This window comes from Homalodisca vitripennis, chromosome 8 (genome assembly GCF_021130785.1).
Source record: "Homalodisca vitripennis isolate AUS2020 chromosome 8, UT_GWSS_2.1, whole genome shotgun sequence".
NCBI lineage: Eukaryota > Metazoa > Arthropoda > Insecta > Hemiptera > Cicadellidae > Homalodisca > Homalodisca vitripennis.
The window spans coordinates 115,097,404-115,117,722 of record NC_060214.1 but is presented as its reverse complement, the minus strand read 5'-3'; the positions used below and the strand labels follow the sequence as shown (position 1 = coordinate 115,117,722).

Below are 20,319 nucleotides of genomic sequence, written 5' to 3'. Positions count from 1 at the left end.
ATGATATCTAAAATTTGGCGTTTAAAATGTAAAAATCGTATTCATATGAATCTGTGTTGATTTTTAAAAAACACACGGCGTGTCTTCAGATTTTCAGTCTTGTTTTCTGCCGCGGTGCTCTTAGATACACGAGCAGGAGCAGGAGCGCACCCACTCTTCCCCCACTGTCAGTCCCCTTGCCAGCCTTATCCCTCCAGCCCCTCAATTAGTTCCTCTTTGCCCAAAAATATTGGCCTCCAAATAGTACCAAAGTACTAAAAAACTACATTGTATTCTAATGAATTGCAAATTAGCTTTCAGCTCCCAGACTATTACATTAAACAGAAAGCTTTGGTACATTACTGGAAATGAGAAAAAAAAACAAAGAGCGTGTTTTAAAATTTAATTCAACATTTTAATTTTGTTTAAATACTAACAGATTTCATAAAATAAATTATTCATATCATACAGATGTTGAATACTAACAGATTTTATAAAATAAATTATTGATATCATACAGATGTTGAAGATATATCTATAATTAGACCAAAGAAATTACAATTTTTTGACTATCCAAAGTGTCTGAGCCAATGATAGCATTACTCTGATCCACTGACAAACTTCGAGAGGAAGTCTTTAGGTTTAGGCTCCCACGTGTCCTTGAAATATGCCATGACGTGAACTTCCTGTTTCCATCTATTGACGACTTCCTTCAACTCACTCTGTCCCTGGTAACAGACAACAGGGTATATGTGATATTTCTATGGTCTCAAACTACTGTAACTGTTAGTAGGTAGATGTTGTGACAACTTCAACTGAAATATTAATTTATCATCATGGGATTTTAAATGTACTCAATATCTCGAAAACCTTTCAAGATACCAATAAATTGTTTATCACAAAACTTTTAGTAAATCTTATGAGCATTCCAAAATACTTGTTTTTTTTTTGGGTTCATAAATAACAAAGTTGTGAATTTCTCAAGTTTAAACAGTTGCCATACTGAAACTAATTAACGTACCATGCTAGCCAGCAAACTTAGCAGAGACATTTATGATCAATTTTTGTAACACGTTTCATATTGTTTGGGATTTTTTGGGTCAGTTATCATTCCCAAAACCTGTGTTATATAGCATAGTTCATCATGTGGAGGTCGGTAACCCTTTAGGGATTTGTAAATTTTAAAGATCAGTCGCCCCCTTAAAATCCATAGCTCTAGATCCATGATCAGACTGTCTTTTGAGATAAATAAATATATATATATATATATATATATTAGAATAATGACTGGTCAACTAAAACCCTTTTTGAAAATTATTTTATTTCAGACACGTGTTTCAGTATTAAACCATCATCAGACATTTTGTCTCATTTTATACATGATAAACCAATTTAAAATAGTGTACCTGTCTCGATTTCATTAATTGTCGCAGTTGGTGTTGCATCAAAAGAGTGCTTAGCACTGAGAGGTAACCTGACCTGTCATAAATGCATGGCACTCAAAGGGTTAATGAATATTGAACAATGTTTAACAGATAGGCAATAACATTAGACAAATATTTTATGACATAGTACTGATTCTATTAAGAAACTGTTAAGGAGTGATAACCAGATGTAAACTACTTACAAGACAGCTAAGCCTACCTTTATAACTAGCATGTCTATGACTCGAATATCCTTGACGCCCCTGTGTTTCTCAAATTCTTCCCTAAGCTTTGCACGACAATGTGCTTCCGATTTCGGTATGTGGAAGTCATGTACTGTAACAGAATAGTCACATTAGAAATACTATAGATACATAAATATTTTCGAGAATGAGCCAAGGTAAAAACATATACTGTTAAAACAAAGCAATGATAGCAGTGGAAACATACTCATCTAAAAACAATTACTCAAATTAATGTTTATTTATTGATTATCATAAAAAATCCCACCAATAAACTTGTAGGAAACAGGTATATTTTATACAGTAAATATGATAATTTATTCATAGAGCAAAACTGCAAAGATAGATATTCAACTAGAAGCATTAATGGCCATTGATATCTAGGTGTTACCTTCATTGTTATTTGTAGCCCTATGAATATAATTGTTAGCAAGAGGACAAATTTAATTCACCTGAGTCTTTGTTCTTTCAAAATCATATAAGGGGGTTGTAACGAGGGTAGATTATTTTGCTATCATTGTTAAACCTATTTTCCGATGGTGGTGAAACACAACGTGGTGACCCCGTCACAAATCCTAAATAAATTCCCCCAAAGGCCCGGATCGGTCATTATTTTGGGACACTCCTCTAGCGAGCTTTGATTAATAATCCCTAATTAATTTTCGCCCATGATTAGAACCCACTAATAATTAAAACATAAAACTACCCTCAACACCTGACGCATGCTGCCTGTATTCACCGTTCCCCACAACCCCCATCTAACCTGCTCAGCCCGCCTTAATTTATTGACAGCCAAAGTATAACAAAATTATATACCGGGAATTAATTAAAATTATGTCTAACTCACGAATACCCGTCCAGTCTCCGGCGTCGGTCACCGTGCACATCAGCTCACTCCTCCACCACAAGTCCGTTCTGGCCCAAACCCATTCACTGACAAACGGCTTGATTGTCGCCCGTCTCGATCCTCAGTCAAAGGTCGCCCGACTATCTCCTACACACTGACCGACCCGATGACAGTGGCGGTTACATGCCACAAGGTGCAGTGCTTTTTATTAGGGTAGTTCTAGTTAGTTTCAACGTCCAAGTTGCAAACGTCTCGTGTCATGTGAAAAACTGTTGGAGTTTCCATTATTTATTTTAATGTAGAGCATGAATATCATGCATAGTACTTCAAAAGCAAAAGTTTATATTAATTCACTTTCTTGGCTGCCTTCCAGAAAGTTTGGAACTAAACTATAATATAGTATAATTTATATGCCACAGCATGTGTCACTATGCCATATGTCAAATTTATTTATTCTGAAAACGAATTTTCCTTGCGATTTTCTCATTGCTGTCATTGCTATGCAAAAGACCAACGTAAAAATGTTTGCTAACACTAAGCCAAATCCACTGGAGCGACACACACTTGATATCGCTTATTATAAAAATGAAGCCTTATTCAGTTTATGGGTCACTTTGTTTTTTAGATATTGTGCGGAGAGACAGACAGAAATTAAATTTTTCCACCTCAACAAGTCATAGGCTTTGCCAAAGCTCACAGAATAAAATTATGTATAGATGTCACAGGGCAGGCCCTAAAGTAAACAATTACTGAACACATAATTAAAATTAATTAATGCATTTTCGGACAGTTACATTTATATTTGTATTAGCATATGTACAATAGATAATTTCATTATTTACAATCTTTATTATTTAAGCTTAATACAATTGCATGGACTGTTGTCGCTAACTGACACTTAATATGGATTGTAGTATTACGTATCTAACGATTCCACATGAGCTACTACTATAGCTTATGGAATATGTAACTTTTCTTATGTAATTTATGATGAATAAATGTGTTACTAATAGTAACAAAGTTAAAGATAACCCTTACTAGCACTCATATGATCTGAACTTGAACTTGGGTACTATCTGGAGGGATGTTTTTTTGCCATTTTTTTTGTGGTGGCGTTGAGGGTACCATTCGTAATCCACACTGGTGGCCACGGGCATTTCCGATCAGTACTTTCCCGACTACAGATCATGTGCCAAATCGTCCAACATGATCTGATATTGGAAAAGGTGGATGATCTGGGACGTGATCTGAGGTGGAAAAAGTATCGATCACAAATACCTCTGGCCATCAGTGCGGGCTTTGGTGGCACCTTGGCGTCATCCGCACTTCTGGCAAAATAGAAAAACATCAGATTACGTGAGCACTCGTAAAATTTATCTTGATTATTATTGTGTAATAATAAGAAGTAGATAGAAACAGACTGATCTACTTCTTGCCCACATCGCTTACTTTTGGGATGCAGAAAACAAGAAAGGATTGTTATAATGACATGTAACTTTTACAATAAGTTAAATAAAGTCTGTTCTTTATAATATGTGTTTTTTTAGGTCCCCAGTAAGGAAAACTTCCAAAAATGGTGGCCTTTGGATAATATCAAACTACCAAAAACTCATCTAAGTAATGGCCTCCGGATAGTACCAAAATACCGTTAAATTTAATAAATACATATAGATATTTTTAAGCCATCATTAAAATAAAACTTTTTTTAGACATAAAACATAGCTCCATACTAAAACTTGGAATACCTAATGTTAATCAGAAATATTGATGATTCAATTGCAGTGGTGGTCAGTTGTTAAGCTACCTTTACACTGGCAAGATGTGTCAAACAGTAAAAACTGCTAGTCTAAACAGGTACAAGAGCTCTCGCGAGCACTATCACAATCATTGTTCGACAGTTATACATGAGAATATGAGAGCAGTGTCATACAGTAAATCTGTCTAGTGTAAACAAATCTGTACTGCAAGCGGTATCACGAAGAGTATCAGACAGTAGTTTGCGAGAACTAAGAGAGTGAGTGTCGGACATTACAATTTCAATTATAAACATTACCGAGATAATATTGTCTTGTGTGAACAGAGTTTGCATTGATTGTCGTAACAACCAGCAACAGTCCTTGAGATAAAAATTGCTTATCCTTGTTCACCTTGTGACAGTAGCACTTTTCCTGCAACTTTACTCTCCAGTTTAAACCCACTGTTATACTGCAGCCAGCTGTAGCACGAGTGACAAATATAAATTACCATTCCCTATGTTTGGCTCTACGACTTAAATGTAAACTGTAACACAATACAGGCTAAGATTTGAGATGTAATTTGTCAATAACTACAAAATATGGCTTGTTGAGCTGCTAGTATTTTTAATACTGTTAATGCTAAAGATTAATTTGTATATCATGCTAATTGTGTTGTTCATCAATTTTGACATTGTTGGCTTAGCCTAGAGTTAGCCCATGATATATGCTTATTATTTTGTAAGTTCTAAGAAATAAGAATTTAATTTCAATAATTTTTATTTATAATTATTTGAATAAAATAGAGTATTAGCCGACAGCATATTAAATAACATACATAAACAAAGATACCAACCTATTATGGGAATCTGACGGTACCAGGCTCTGTATAAGTTCCTCACTCTTCTTTGAGACTCAATATGATCCAAAGACAAAAGAGGTTTAACTTGCCTAACAAAAACTTTTGCAGACTGACTAGCTTGAGCCATAATCAAATATTTAAACTAAAGTCTCCCAAGTTTCAACACACAAAATTAATCAATCCCAACACCATACACTAACTCCTCTCCATCTCATGAAACAGCTGTTATAGAGGACAAAAAGACGACAGAGAGTAAAGAGCAGTCTTTTTTTATTACAGTAGGTACCAATAGTGAGTACAAAATTTCTCTAACGATACATTAGTATCACTTATCGCTTAAGCTTAAGCGTTTGATTTCGGTAATATATTGTTATTATATCCTGTAAGATTATTGACACTATAGAGTAATTAATTTAATAAACAGTATATTAACATCTTTATCTCCATTAATTGATGATAAAATTATGGTTCTGACTACGGCTAAGGTAACAGAGAAGTTTCATGGTGGAATAGAGAGTTAAAGAAAATGAGGTATAATCTGAGAAGGCTTTCCAATCAATGCAAGCGCACTAGTAGATAGGAAGAGTACCAAAAAGCCATTACCAGCTACAACCTTGAAATGAGGCAATGATAAAGGAGGAGTTGGCCGAACTTCTGAGAAAGTGTTAAAGATCAGTCTAATATAGCTCGTCTCCAAAAAGTATTCTCAAAAGGCAATTTGAATGGGTTGGGTACACTGTTAAAACAGGATAGACTCTACACCGAGAACAGGCAGGAGACTCTGGAGCTACTTCTAAGTACTCACCTTCCCAGCCCGATTTTCCACCAGCAACACACCTACCAACGGATTAGACTGGGCATGTACATAGCCGGGCCCAACGTTAACTCCGAGCCGGCAGGCTGTTCCCCCACTACCACTACTACATCACGAACGGTCACTGACTTGTCGCACAAGCATCTACACTGTGCTTGCTTTCATTCACAAATCACAACACAACAGTGCACTTGCTTTGGTAGTACAGTATGTTGTTTCATTAGTGACTGAATGACTAAAGTAACTCTAATTATTTTTCTAGCATGGAAACAATTAATTATTTGAAAGTGCCATACCGGTAAGCAAATACGAATGTTCCATAAAACATGCCGCGAAAGTGTTGTGTTCCAGGCTGTAATTATAATTATGATGGAACGAAACTAAAGTCGGAATGAAGATTTCCACTAAATAATGATTTACGGCAAATATAAGTTAGATGTATATCCTATTCATCAGGCCAATTTTGAACCTAATAAAAATTATGTATTTTGTGAATATAATTTTCTTCATTGCGATATAGCTAGAAAATATTGTGTAAAAAGAAAAGATGTCACATTATTACCTGTAAAATTGCAGTTCCAGAATTAAGAAATGGATATAGTTTCCTAAATTATTTTAAAATCGACCCAGTTACATGTTACAGACGTAAAACCAAAAAGTAAAAAACACTTAAAAGACACCTATCCAAAATTTACTTCATAAATAAAATAAACTTAAATGTACAAAGAGGACAAAATAAATGATTTTTGTAATTTTAGTAAGAATCCAGACAAGTTTTACAATAAGAAGCTTTATTATATCCAATTACCAAAGTTAGCTAGATGCGGTAAAGAGTGACACGCCTGAAAACGAAATGAGCTTTATAATATATATACATATACAGGGTGATTCATGAAGTTCTCCCCCCCACTTCTACAGCACATTTTACTAGTAAAAATAATGAAAAAATGTTATATAAACATAGGTCCGAAAACGCTTCGTTAGCGAGTTACAGCTAGCGAAAGATTTCGCCTGAATTCCTGGGTAAAGAGTAAAATAAAGCCATACTGAACTTTTGAAAAGGTTAATTAAGTAAGAAATATCGTGGATTCTTATGTATTTTTTACCTGATAAAGCTAATAAAATAGGTTTTCAGAACTGTACCTGTAGTTAGTTTTTGAGGGATTCAGGGTTAAGTGCAAAAAATTGGGGCACGAAACAATGTTTTTTTTAAGTTTGATGTACAATAACTTTGTTAAATTGGTAATAAATACATAAAATCAACAAACGTTAATTGTAGAGAATTTAATTCTGAGAAAATTGATATAATCAAAGTCTAAAATAAAACAGAAATAAAGTACGAAAAAATCGATTTTTATTCAGTATAATACATTACTAGTTTTAAGCAAAATTAATCAGGTTGGGCCAACCGTACGCACCTTTTTATAATAGATGTTCGAAAATGAGGCCATCATTATCAATACATTTTGCAGCACGTTTGTGTATTGCTTTTGTTGCGTTTTCTTAAATTTTCAGGACTTCCCTGTATCTGCACAGCCGAATCCATAATACGGGCAATTAATTCATCACGAGAATTCACTTTTGCCTTGTATACAATGTCTTTCATCCCATCCCCAATGCAATAATCCAATGGAGATAGATCTGGTGATCTTGGTGGCCAAGGGTGAGGCCCTCCACGACCAATCCAGTGTCCAGGAAATTGATGATTTTAAGTAAGCAGAAACGGCACGTGAAAAGTGGGGAGGTGCTCCGTCATGCTGGAAGTACAAATTTAGTCTGAGATGTAAAGGAACATTCTCTAACAGCTGCGGCAACTCTTCTGGAATGAAATGCAAATAGAATTCAGCAATTTAGGCGTCCAGGTAATATGAAAGGTTCCAATCAGTCAGCCGATTGTGCAAAAGGCCACACCAGACATTGACGCTAAATCGGTGTTGAAAGTTCTGTTCCACTACCTCATGTGGATTTTCTTCTGCCCATGAGTGTTCATTGTGCAAGTTATTGACACCATCCCGAGTGAATTGTGCCTCATCCGTAAACAAAATACGCTTGTAGAGTTGATTATTAATATTCAAAAAGTTGCAAAACTCCAAGCGAAGCGGACCATCCCCTAGCTGTAGATGTTTAACCTTTTTGTTTATGAAACGGATAAAATTTGTTTCGATTAAGTGACCTCCACACCGTTGACTGCGAAACTCCTATCCGCCTAGAAATACGTCGTGTACTTACACCTGGACTGCGATGAACAGCATTAATAACAATATCATCATCAAGTTGGACAGCTCGTTCATAATTGGTTCTAGTACTTGGTAGTGATCCTGTTTCCCGAAGAGTACGAAAAGTTCCTGAAATTGCTTTGGTATCTGGAATCCTCCTATTAGGGTAACGTAGTTCATATTCTTCTACAGCAGCTCTAGCATTACCATTACAGTAACCCAAAATAAAAACCACATCAGCGTATTCCTCTGATGTAAATAAGTAAGTGCATTTTTTCGCTGAATAAACAATCGAATTATAACTCACAGAAAAATTGCATTTAATAACACGATTCACAGAACCCGATCTCCTGCTGTAGCTTGCAAAACACCACTAATACACAGTTCTAACGTAACAGTACAGAATACCATTGTTGATCAGCTGTTATTCGTGCGTTACCAACTTAGAAATTAATAAAACAAAAAACTGCATTTCGATGATTAGTAAACAATAATGGGAAAATGTTTGCTTCATTTATTTTCGAACATTTGATGTACAATTTTTATTAAAAAAAATACAACGTAATAAAACATGATATTTTTTATTTACAAACAAATTTATTTAAACAGTTAATCTTGTTTTCTCAATTTATCTCATCATTAAGGAACAAACATTTTTTTTTGTTTTATTTTAACTAAATACCGTACGGTGTTTCAATACAGCTAGTAATGTATTATACTGAATAAAATCGATTTTTTGGTACTTATTTCTGTTTATTTTAGACTTTGATTATATCAATTTTCTCAGAATTAAATTCTCTACAATTAATGTTTGTTGATTTTATGTATTTATTACCAATTTAACAAAGTTATTGTACATCAAACTTAAAAAAACATTGTTTCGTGCCCCAATTTTTTGCATTTAACCCTGAATCCCTCAAAAAACTACTACAGATACAGTTCTGAAACCTATTTTATTAGCTTTATCAGGTAAAAATACATAATAATCCACGATATTTCTTACTTAATTAACCTTTCCAAAAGTTCAGTATGGCTTTATTTTACTCTTTACCCAGGAATTCAGGCGAAATCTTTCGCTAGCTGTAACTCGCTAACGAAGCGTTTTCGGACCTATGTTTATATAACATTTTTTCATTATTTTTACTAGTAAAATGTGCTGTAGAAGTGGGGGGAGAACTTCATGAATCACCCTGTATATATATATATACTGTATATACTGTATATATATTCTCGACAGTGTTTATTTGTGAAAATGTTAAGACGATTTCTAAAAGAAAATTATTTAACATAAGTTTCATTAAAAATAATAATAACAATAAAAATTCTTTAAGAATGATGCAATTTACATTTAACTACACGTTTTCAGTGTGAAATATCTCATTTAGTTTCATTAAAAAAGGGTGTGTCAAATTTTGCAAAATATTGATAAGAAATTATGCAATGAATGTTAAAGACATATTACATAGTTTAAAAAAGATAACAGACAAAATAAAAAATCATCAAAATAACTAGTGAAAATAATTGTATATATTTTACAAACTCTGTTGAGCCACTAATTTGTCATTATTAATTAACTGCTAAGTCGTAATTGGTATCATTTTATTGCCTCAATAATGCAGATCAAAATTATATATCATTTGTGCAATAGTTACCAGACTAAACCAGTGAGAGAGCGCGAGGGCGAGTATCCGCAATGCTTTAGAAACGGGCTCAGTTCAGATTCTAAGCCACCGTCCGTGACGTCACAACGGAGCCTGCCGGCCCGGAGTTAACGCTGGCCCCTACATAGCCAGCCAATTGAATATTATGACTGAAGAAGAAACTTTTCTAAAAAGAGATATAAAAGGGCTATTCTATCCTTTTAAACCTTACACATCTTCTAGAGGGGATGGTATTTTCACAGCTTTGGTGCAAAATTGCACTGATGACACTATTCCTATAATAGCATAAATTTACACAGTCAGTTTAGTTTTTTGTTACATTTCTAGCGAGTGGAAAAAAGCCATTTTTATACCCAAGCCAGAAAAGTGATTTTTCATGTTGAAAGGCAGGGAGAACTAATTTATAGGAAATAAACTATAATCAAAATCACCGCTTCACAATTAAGTATCAAATTGCCTATCAAAAAGGATATTCTACAATCACAATCATAAAGAAACCTAGTCAGAAAAGCGAGAATAGTGTACCCTCAAGGAGGAGTACTGACACCATTCCTTTGGTTACTAGTGGTACACAGTCTCCTCGATTTCATTAACCAGGAGGTGTTTTACGCACATGCATATGCAGATCTGATAATCATGGCAAAATGAAGGCATAAGGAGGTTAATTTCAAGAATCATTAAAATATCTGGAGTTGGTGCAACAGCGCGAGGCTGAGTATGATTAGAGGCAACACTGAAATCGTACCGTTTACCAAAAGGTGAAAAGTGGCTCTTACTGTCCTAAAACTAAATGGACCGATCATAAATTTTCAAAAGAACTCGAATATTTAGGGGTAGTCCTGGACCAGAAATTGGCATAGAAACCACACCTATAGAGGATATAAAATGGCATTGACGGCAATAACCATGTGTCGTAGGCTTCTGTGTAAAAAATGGGGCATTAAACCACAAATGGTCTATTGATCATACTTGAAAATAATAAGGCAAACAACGTCTTACTGTTATAGTGTCCTAAAACCAATGAGAAGACAGCACAAAACGACAACATGTAGCCTGTCTGAATATTACCGGTACAATGCACCTTGGATGTAATGCTGGATCTGCTACCACCTCACACATTCAGATAAGAAAGGAAGCAAAAAACCAGCGCCGTGTCGATTTAGTGCAATAAGACTAAGTCAGACACATCAATTCCTTCAGGGGATCTGAAGAGACACTTGGCATTTACCCTTAAAGAGGTAACATGGGGTGAAATGTCTATTACAGTTAGTCACATCATGTCCTTTGCTACAACTTTGTGCTTCCTTAAACAAGAATCTTGTCGGGACGCCAAGAGTGGGCTGAAAACGAGCTCAAAACAAAGTCTGGTTCGCTCATTTGTTACACGGGTGCATTTAAAATGAACGATAATTCTGGAATGGACATTATGGGGACGAAACGTGCGGTTGCAAAATCCCCAGGAAAGCTTGTCACAACCTTCCAAGAGGAAGTATACGCTGTACAATAATTTCCCTAAATGATCCCTAAATAAGAAGATGAAAGGAACCATATCAATATAATGCCAGACAGCCAAGCAGCACTTAAGCTCTAAATTCTTATACATGTGAATTGAAGGCTGTGCTGAAAATAATGTGTTAAGATATTGCAAACTCTGGCAAGGGACAGTAATGTAAATATCGCATGAGTCCCAAATAATACTGGTATAGAAGACAACGTGACGGCTGACATGCTGGAGCTTCTCTCCCATTTTTAGGCCCAGAGCCCTTTCTTGATATATCTTTTAAAGCCCCTAACGATGGAAATCAGACAGTAGGAAGATAATAACAAGAACTAGTTCGGGAAAAATATAGCAGGCTAAACCAAAATTTTTCATCCGCTACTTTTACATTTCAGATTACTACAAGAGTAATAAATGAATAAGTAGTCTTGTAATCCTCTGAGTAGAAATTATAATTTGTAAAATGCTATTAATCTTGAGAGCTTTCTTAACAAGGTCTTGAATTATTTTAACAAATCCGGATTGATCTTTTTGTGATATAACAATCAGCAAATCATTTAAAGCTCACTACCAAACAGATACCTATAGCTAGTCTCTTAACAGATCATAGTTCATTAGATTGATATTGTTTTACTTTATATGCGAATGAATAAAAGGCCAACGCGAGTAAGCAATTTTATAAAGTTTTTTATTGACGTTCCAGTTTGTAACAAATCTTTAGTAAAAAAAAAAAAATACTTTATCATTCTTAAAAGTAATAGAACTATAATATCTCTAAAGTAGACTTGATCTATTTCTGTCTAATATTCTTATCCAGAACTGTAACTACTTTTCATTTAGAAAACCGTATAATGCGTTATACCACGGAGAAGACCTTTATTTTACTCATAGTAATAAGTTTAATGCTATTATGATTTAGTACAAGTTTAGAGTTAGGTATAAAGCGGATCATTTTCATTATAAGTCCAACTGTTGGTATGCCTTGTCAATAGTGAGTAACGTAAGTACATTTGATTGGTGATTCAGATTCAATTTATTGCTTTGCTTTCCGTTAGTTTGTAAGAATGTGGACGTCTTAACCTTAAAATTACTAAATAGGTTAGTGTTATATATTGTGTTCATTAGTATTATGGTTACATTTTAATTATATTAAAATGTTCGTTCGTTTTGAAGATGTTGTTCTTCCTGGAGATGTGGTGACGGGCATTGCTGGGCACGATGATAAGTCAAGAATCGTATTGGGTCCTGGTTTACGGAGGTGTGCAGAACAAGTAATCGTTTGTGCGAGTGGAGTTTTAAAGAAAAATAATCGAACTTATTATGTGGACCTTCATCAGAAACGTTACATACCTGCAAGAGGAGAAGCTGTCGTAGGTATTGTTACAAGTAAAGCCGGAGATTTCTTCAAGGTTGACATAGGTAGTAGTGAACAAGCTTCCTTGCACTATCTTGGTTTCGAGGGAGCAACTAAGAAAAATAGGCCCAATATAAATGTTGGTGACACTCTGTATGCAATACTTCTTAGTGCCAGTAAGGACATGGAACCAGAATTAGTTTGCATTGATTCGACGGGCAAAAAAGGTAAAATGGGTGTTTTGGATCCCAATGGATTTATATTTAACTGCAGTTTGAACCTGATCAGGAAAATACTTCATCCTGACTGCCCCTTATTAAACTATTTGGGTAAAGAGGTTTCTTATGAAATTGCAATAGGAATGAATGGAAAGGTGTGGGTAAATACAAAAAATGTTAAGAGTACCATAGCTGTTGCTAGTGCTATATTAGCCGCAGAATATTACCCACATGATGAAATTTTACAAAACACTAATGATGTACTTAATAAATTACTTTTGTAAATAAAACTTCACCTTTTATAATGTTAAATCAATTAATTGGTTTTAATTAATTACCAACCTTCCCTGCTATAGGCTACAGTAGAGTATGTTAAATGGAGAATTATTTGATGTTAGTTTTGTTAATAATGTACTGTTAGCATGCTTTTTGGTTAATGTGTGTTAAACACCTGTTATGCATAGTGCTAAGAAAAGTATCAGTACCTTGGTATTATCCAGAGACCACTCTGTCCCTATCAAATATTATTTGTTATTAAGTAATATAACAAGTCATGATGCCTGTCGGAACAAGATCATATATTATGTCTTTGCAAGACTAGTTGACTCGAAAAACTAATCCAGAAAAAGTCCTCTGCTGTGGGTGCAGGAGTGAGAAAATTCTATTTCCCAAGGACTTGGGACCTCTTTCATGTGAAAAGTGGCCCCTTCAAGAATTATGTGCTGACCCTACATTAAATACACTCACACACGCACATCCACATGCATGCACCGCATGCTCTGATAATCATTCCATTATCAATTTGTAGTGGAACCCCTCCTATTTTATTATCGTTGTTATTGTTTCCATAGTCATTGCAAAACCCTTGTTGTTAATTTATTAATAATAATCAGTTGTTATTGTTTTGTTGTTGTAAATGCTTGCCTTGTATTTGTAAAGTCTATCCTTGTTAATATTCTCTTAGTCTATATTTATTACTAGTGTATTGTAATTGAAATTTCATCAAACATTGCCTGTGTATTATCGTTGTAACATTAAAAAAAAAATACATTTTGTTCATTTTTTAATGTAAATTATTCACATTACATTATTATTGTTGTATTGAATTGGCAGGTGCTGTTAGAATAAAGAATATAAGTACGCCTAGGTTTGATTAGGTTATCATAAATATGTATGGCTGCAGTATATTAAGCGTCCACCATGACAATCGAATCAACTATTGAGTAAAACTATCTAAACTGTAGAATATAAAAGCAGTTGACCTATATGTGTGTGTGTATATATATATATATATATATATATTATAATTAACAATTGCCAGCTGTTTATTTTACAAAATAACTATTGTTTAATACAATCTTAGATGCCTATAACGTAATTCGGTTAGACATTATTAGTCCAAAATAATTCAATCAAAGTTAAATCATGTGTATGTTATGTGAGTAATGACCGCTACACTGTTACAGGTTACTGTAAACAGCCCAATTATACTGTAATTTGAAATACTTATAATATAATTTGGTTTTCAGGAGTTATATCGATGATTTGATTGTTGTGGTGGCTGGATATTATACTTTAGCCTATGTTACTAGTAGTACCAAAGTTAAAATTAACCTTTACAAGTGCTCACGTGATCTGAGGAATTTGGGTGCTATTTCGAGGATGATTTCTTTTTTCACCAGAAGTGTGGGATGACACCAATGAAGCCCACACTGATGGCCAGGGGCATTTCCTGATTGGTACTTTACTGAACTAAGATACGTGCCAGTTGTGCAGCGTGATCAGACGTTGGAAAATTTGGACGATCTTAGGTTAGAAAAGTACTAATCGTAAATGCCCCTGGTCATCGGTGAAGGCTTCAGTGGCACTTATGGTGTATAAAGAAAGATATTGCTAGAAAAAAGTAAAGAAATTCATGCTCAGAACATATAGGCGCTCGTAAAATTTGAGTTTTTTTTTTATAACATGTATGTATGTAATTATCTACATATATAGCCTATTAACAAATGGTAGATAGGGACAGAGTGGCCTACGGAAAATACCAAAGTATCCATGTATTTCATACTAAATATGACAGTGTAGGCTAAGTTAAGCAGGCTTTGGAATGGGCAGTCCACAATCACAGTATAATTCAGAAACTCGTGATAATTCTGAAACACTGTAATTTGTAATGAGTTAATGCCACAACTAATTCAATATTTTAGCAAGACTGTTGCATGTCTTTCTGTTCTTGGAATAATTTATAGTTTTTTTATACGTATTATCAATAAAAAAAATAACAAACATAATTTTAACTTTTACAAGGAATAAACAGATATTTGTATTAATGAAATTGCTTAGTATGAAAAAGAAGTTTCCTAAAACACCAGATGGATGATCTGACATTGAGTTTTTCCAGTACAAAATGCAACGTCGGATAGGTTAGAAATTAAAAAAATAATACAATTCAATTTTATTTTATATTAAAATATCCAGAAAATAAAAAAAATGAACACTACCTATGATGGATAACTGACACAGGTTTAAGTCTCGACTATTCTTTGACAGATAGTCGTTTATTATTTGTTTCTATTGTTTTTAACCATGAAATGAAATCAAAACAATAAATTAATTGTGTGTTCCCAAAGAATAAACTACCAGTAATATTAATCATATTTCATGGAAGTTATAATTTTTTTTGATGAAAATTTACAACTATATACATTTGAAAAATTAATCAGCAGGATTTAGTAATGATTTCAAAACTTAAGTAGCAGTTTTTATTACAAATTGATTTTCTCCTACGTATAACAATATGAGTTATAATCTATTTTTGACGTACACTTTAATGTTTTTAATACGTTAACTGTGGCAAATGCCTTATAATGTTGAAGCACAATAAGATTAGTTATTTCATTGAGTTTAGACCAGCAGTAAAGGGTTAATTCTTTGATTTTATTTTCATACTGTAAGATAAAATTTAAATTTATACTTATTTTGTAACACAGATTTTTGTAGTTATTGTAACAAACACATTTAGGGCTATATAAAAATGGTGAGTACACCTGTATATTTAAACATTACGAAACAAAAAGAAATATTTTTATTTTTCAAATTAAACATCCAAGAGCTGTTTAAACTACTAGCTATGTGCTAAAATCACACAAAACAATCCGACCTGGCTTACAATAAGGGTAAAAATGTTTATGACCTGAAAGGGTTAATTTAAAAATAATGTTTTTCAGGTCTTGACATAAAACCTTCTGAAAAAATGCTACAGATAAGATATAATGACTATGAATATTAATATAATAAGGGTAAAAATGTTTATGACCTGAAAGGGTTAATTTTTAACCTGTTGGATCCCGTAGCCGCACAGTTGCGACTGAGGCAAGTGTGCAGTCGTGGCCCGTTGCCGTACTGTTGCGGCCGCGCGCAGAGCGTTTTATTTTTGCGTTTTCTTCAATTCAATTCGCTAAATTAAATGACGTTCAATATACCGGGTTACTCGGGAGAACACTGGCTTTCTCGTGAGGTATATTTTGTTTCGCGCTACGATACTTGGCAGCCTGTTTTTACTCTAAACGTCGAGGCGTTTCAGCCGGTTGCTGTTGTTTGTACACAATAATTATGGCTTCGCGTAAGCATGAGTTGTTTGATCAAGATATTAATGAATTATTGGGCAGTGAGTTTAGTGAACTATCTGATAGTGACGACGAAAGTGATGTGGATATTTTCAGTCGTGTAAGAAGTGGTGATTTTATTTTTAGTCAACTAGTTCGTGATGCAGACTTCAACCACGATTTAGGTTATCTCGATGAACCAGTACCAGGACCATCAGGTGATACTGTTTATTCTAATAATCGTCCAAATAAGCCTACTTTGGATAGTGTTGACTTGGTAATAAACGAGGTAGTTCAAAATTATAATCCCAGAAATGACTTTACTGGTAATGAAGGAACTGAATGTAGGCCTAACCCCAAACGTAGAAAGCTACCTCCAATTACCTATCCCTGGGTGAATGATACCAACTTTATTCCTCACATATTTCCATTTGACAGCTCAAAATCTGGAATAAATGCTGATTCTGGAATAAGTAAGGAATCTACAAACCTAGATTTTTTCTTGTCGTTGTTTCCAATGGAATTAGTATTGTTTATCCTAGTCTTATTGATTTATAAAAAATAAACTTACACTTGGAATCAAAATATATATATATATATATATATATATATATATATATATATATATATATATATATAAATTTAAATATGTATATTTGAATTTAGAAATATCAATAATATGAAATAAATAAACATAAAAATAAAACTTATGAGTATATGATTATGCAGATGCAAAAAATAACTATAATGCAAAGTAGTAACCAAGTGCCAGAAAAAACCCGGGCCAGCAGATGCCCCTGTGCTGCCATAACCCGGGACTCAACAGGTTAAATGACTTTTTCAGGTCGACATAAAACCTTCTGAAAAAATGCTACAGATCCGATTTAATGACTATGAATATTAATATTATGCAAATATATTTATGATTATAACAGTTCCTCATAAAACAGTTTAAATTAAAGCATAACTTTGTTTTTCTTCTACTTTTGCACATCAACATGTACAGTAGAAGTAGTGGTAATTGAACTACACAGGACCTACACTATGTCGGTTTCAGAAAAATCTTGATAATATGAAGATTGAATAAATAATTTTTATTACCAACTTTTTAAATTTATTTATTCAGTATGGTAAATGTCTAAAAAATTACAGCAACAATGAAGAAATATAGACTGTACTCTAAAAGTATGCTGAGTGTTGTGAAGAAACAGGATTTTTCTGGACATTTGCCATCGTTCAGTGATCCAAAAAATCAGTAACACTACGTTTCGAGGTCTGCAATCTGATCTCTTCTTCAGGTAAATAACTAACCTAACACATAATTACAAACTAGCTTAAAATAAACAAATCATACCAAAGCGTTGTGACACACGTGTAAGGAATCACAACCACTATTTTTTATGTCAACTTCACTAACTCTAAAACATGCACTTAATGAAACACGGTTGGTTGACGAATGCAGACCTATTTTGACATAAAGCATAGTGGTTGTGATTCTTGACTTATGCATGTCACAACACTCTGGTATGATTTGTTTATTTTAACCTAGTTTGTAATTATGTGTTAGGTTAGTTATTTACCTGAAGAAGAGATCAGATTGCTGATCTTGAAACGTAATGTTACTGATTTTTTGTATCACTGAACGATGGCAAATGTTCGGAAAAATCCTGTTTCCTTCACAATCCTTACACCATCAAAAACAAACTTCATACTGAGTATTATTAACCATTAAGCTGTATTATTCAGTAAACTTGGATCCCCTACGTAATCCATTACTGCAGTGTCTTTGTACGTGCAGTTTACTGTGTAATATCTTAAAAGGTTATTGTAATAACAATACAATTTTAGAGGAGTACATTCCAAAATGTTTTACAACATTGTTAGACATGTAGTATATTGAATAACAAACTTATAAAATGTCTTTTTCTAAAACAATCGCTGCAATGAAGGTATACATTTATAAACTGTGTGACATCGGTGTTAACTGCTTAAGAAGTCAAGTGGACAGACAAAGCCATATTGTCCAATAGGACCTGGAGTAGCACTAGTCAAGTCATAATCAAGAACCTGGACAGGCAAAGCTATATTGTCCAATTGAACCTGGAGTAGCACTAGTCAAGTGGACAGGCAAAACCATATTATCCAATTGAACCTGGGGTAGCACTAGTCAAGTGGACAGGCAAAGCCATATTGTCCAATTGAACCTGGGGCAGCACTAGTCAAGTGGACAGGCAAAGCTATATTGTCCAATTGAACCTGGAGTAGCACTAGTCAAGTGGACAGGCAAAGCCATATTGTCCACTTGAACCTGGGGTAGCACTAGTCAAGTGGACAGGCAAAGCCATATTGTCCACTTGAACCTGGAGTAGCACTAGTCAAGTGGACAGGCAAAGCCATATTATCCAATTGAACCTGGGTTAGCACTAGTCAAGTGGACAGGCAAAGCCATATTGTCCAATTGAACCTGGAGTAGCACTAGTCAAGTGGACAGGCAAAGCCATATTATCCAATTGAACCTGGGGTAGCACTAATCAAGTGGACAGGCAAAGCTATATTGTCCAATTGAACCTGGAGTAGCACTAGTCAAGTGGACAGGCAAAGCCATATTATCCAATTGAACCTGGGGTAGCACTAATCAAGTGGACAGGCAAAGCCATATTGTCCAATTGCATCTTGGAGAAGCACTAGCTAAGTGGACAAGAATTGTTCTGACAATTCAACTTCCTTCAATATGCAAATTTATTGAACCTTCATCAATTGTTTGTCAATTTATAAGTAATCTATCAGTTTCAACATTAACATCATAATTCTTATAGATTTAATAATGAATGTCTGCTGGTTTCATCTTCCTATTTTCAGAAATGCAATGACTGGTAACATTTGGAAATTTGTGAACCAAAGGACGTAACCATTTTAAACAAAGAAAACGGAATAAATGCAACAAGTGGTCTTGTAATAGCATTTGTGCGAATTCTAAAAATACTCAATGTAGAAGGTATACACAAAGTATGAGTAATTCAAGATTACAATCTCTTGTGCCTTAATGTCATCCCCAAACTTTCTGCAATCTAAAAGCTGTGTTGTAGGTTAGATCACTGAAATATCTGATTGAGATCTAATAAGATCAAGAGTACTAGTAACAGAAATCTTGTCTCTTCTTACAAAATTTATTTCTATTCTGAGGGGAGTCAGTGGAATGTACAAGATGGTCAAAACTCCATCATACTGCAATAGCACTACAGACCGTTGGGGTTCAACAAATTCTTCGCTACACAAGCATTTTCGGCGATTGCCTGAATGTGATTGACTTGCATTGTTCTTAATGATGCATTAGTGGAATTGACTTGCTTCGTTTGTTCTTCACTAATTGCTTCTATTGAACGGTAAGTGGCTGGCTAAAGGAATTTTCTGTTGAATAACTTATCCGCACATGAAACAGCACCGTATTTAAAATAAATGTACTTGTTACATTATCGTGTTACCAGAGTAGGACAGTACATAAAAAAGTATGCAACCCACAAGCCACTTTTATTCAGTGAATTTTAGTACCATTTTGAAATACCAGTGCTGCGGTCAGTGCTTTTGCACTTTACTTTCTTTTGTTAGGAAGCCACAGGTACAATTAGAGCAAAAATTGATCATTTTTATATCTGTAAATGCATATTTCAAATGCCCGTGTCAATTGAGAATCCCGCTGATTGTGAAGTACAACAGTTGAATGAAATTCACCATTAGAATTGTGAAGTGAATGGACAATACATTATACGTGATGTAATGGCATTTAAAAGGGTAAGAGCTTTAAAACATGGCAGAAAGAATGTTCATGATTACAATGGAGTGGGCGACCCTCAATAATCACCAATGATTAG

At 34.2% G+C, this 20,319-nt stretch overlaps 2 protein-coding genes across 2 annotated transcripts; one reads left to right on the top strand and one right to left on the bottom strand.

Annotated features, from left to right (window-relative positions):
* Nucleotides 1–368: 368 nt before the first annotated feature.
* Nucleotides 369–5,325, bottom strand: LOC124367947 (NADH dehydrogenase [ubiquinone] 1 alpha subcomplex subunit 6). The gene is made up of 3 exons (XM_046825176.1): nt 5,082–5,325; nt 1,624–1,739; nt 369–707 (listed from the first exon to the last, which is right to left on the bottom strand). The coding sequence occupies exons 1-3, from the start codon at nt 5,212–5,214 to the stop codon at nt 579–581; spliced, it is 378 nt and encodes a 125-aa protein (XP_046681132.1). The 5' UTR covers nt 5,215–5,325; the 3' UTR covers nt 369–578.
* Nucleotides 5,326–12,290: 6,965 nt separating this feature from the next.
* Nucleotides 12,291–13,164, top strand: LOC124367945 (exosome complex component RRP40). The gene has a single exon (XM_046825175.1). It carries the CDS (start codon nt 12,431–12,433, stop codon nt 13,130–13,132), a length of 702 nt encoding a protein of 233 aa, XP_046681131.1. The 5' UTR covers nt 12,291–12,430; the 3' UTR covers nt 13,133–13,164.
* The last annotated feature ends 7,155 nt before the right edge of the window (nt 13,165–20,319 follow it).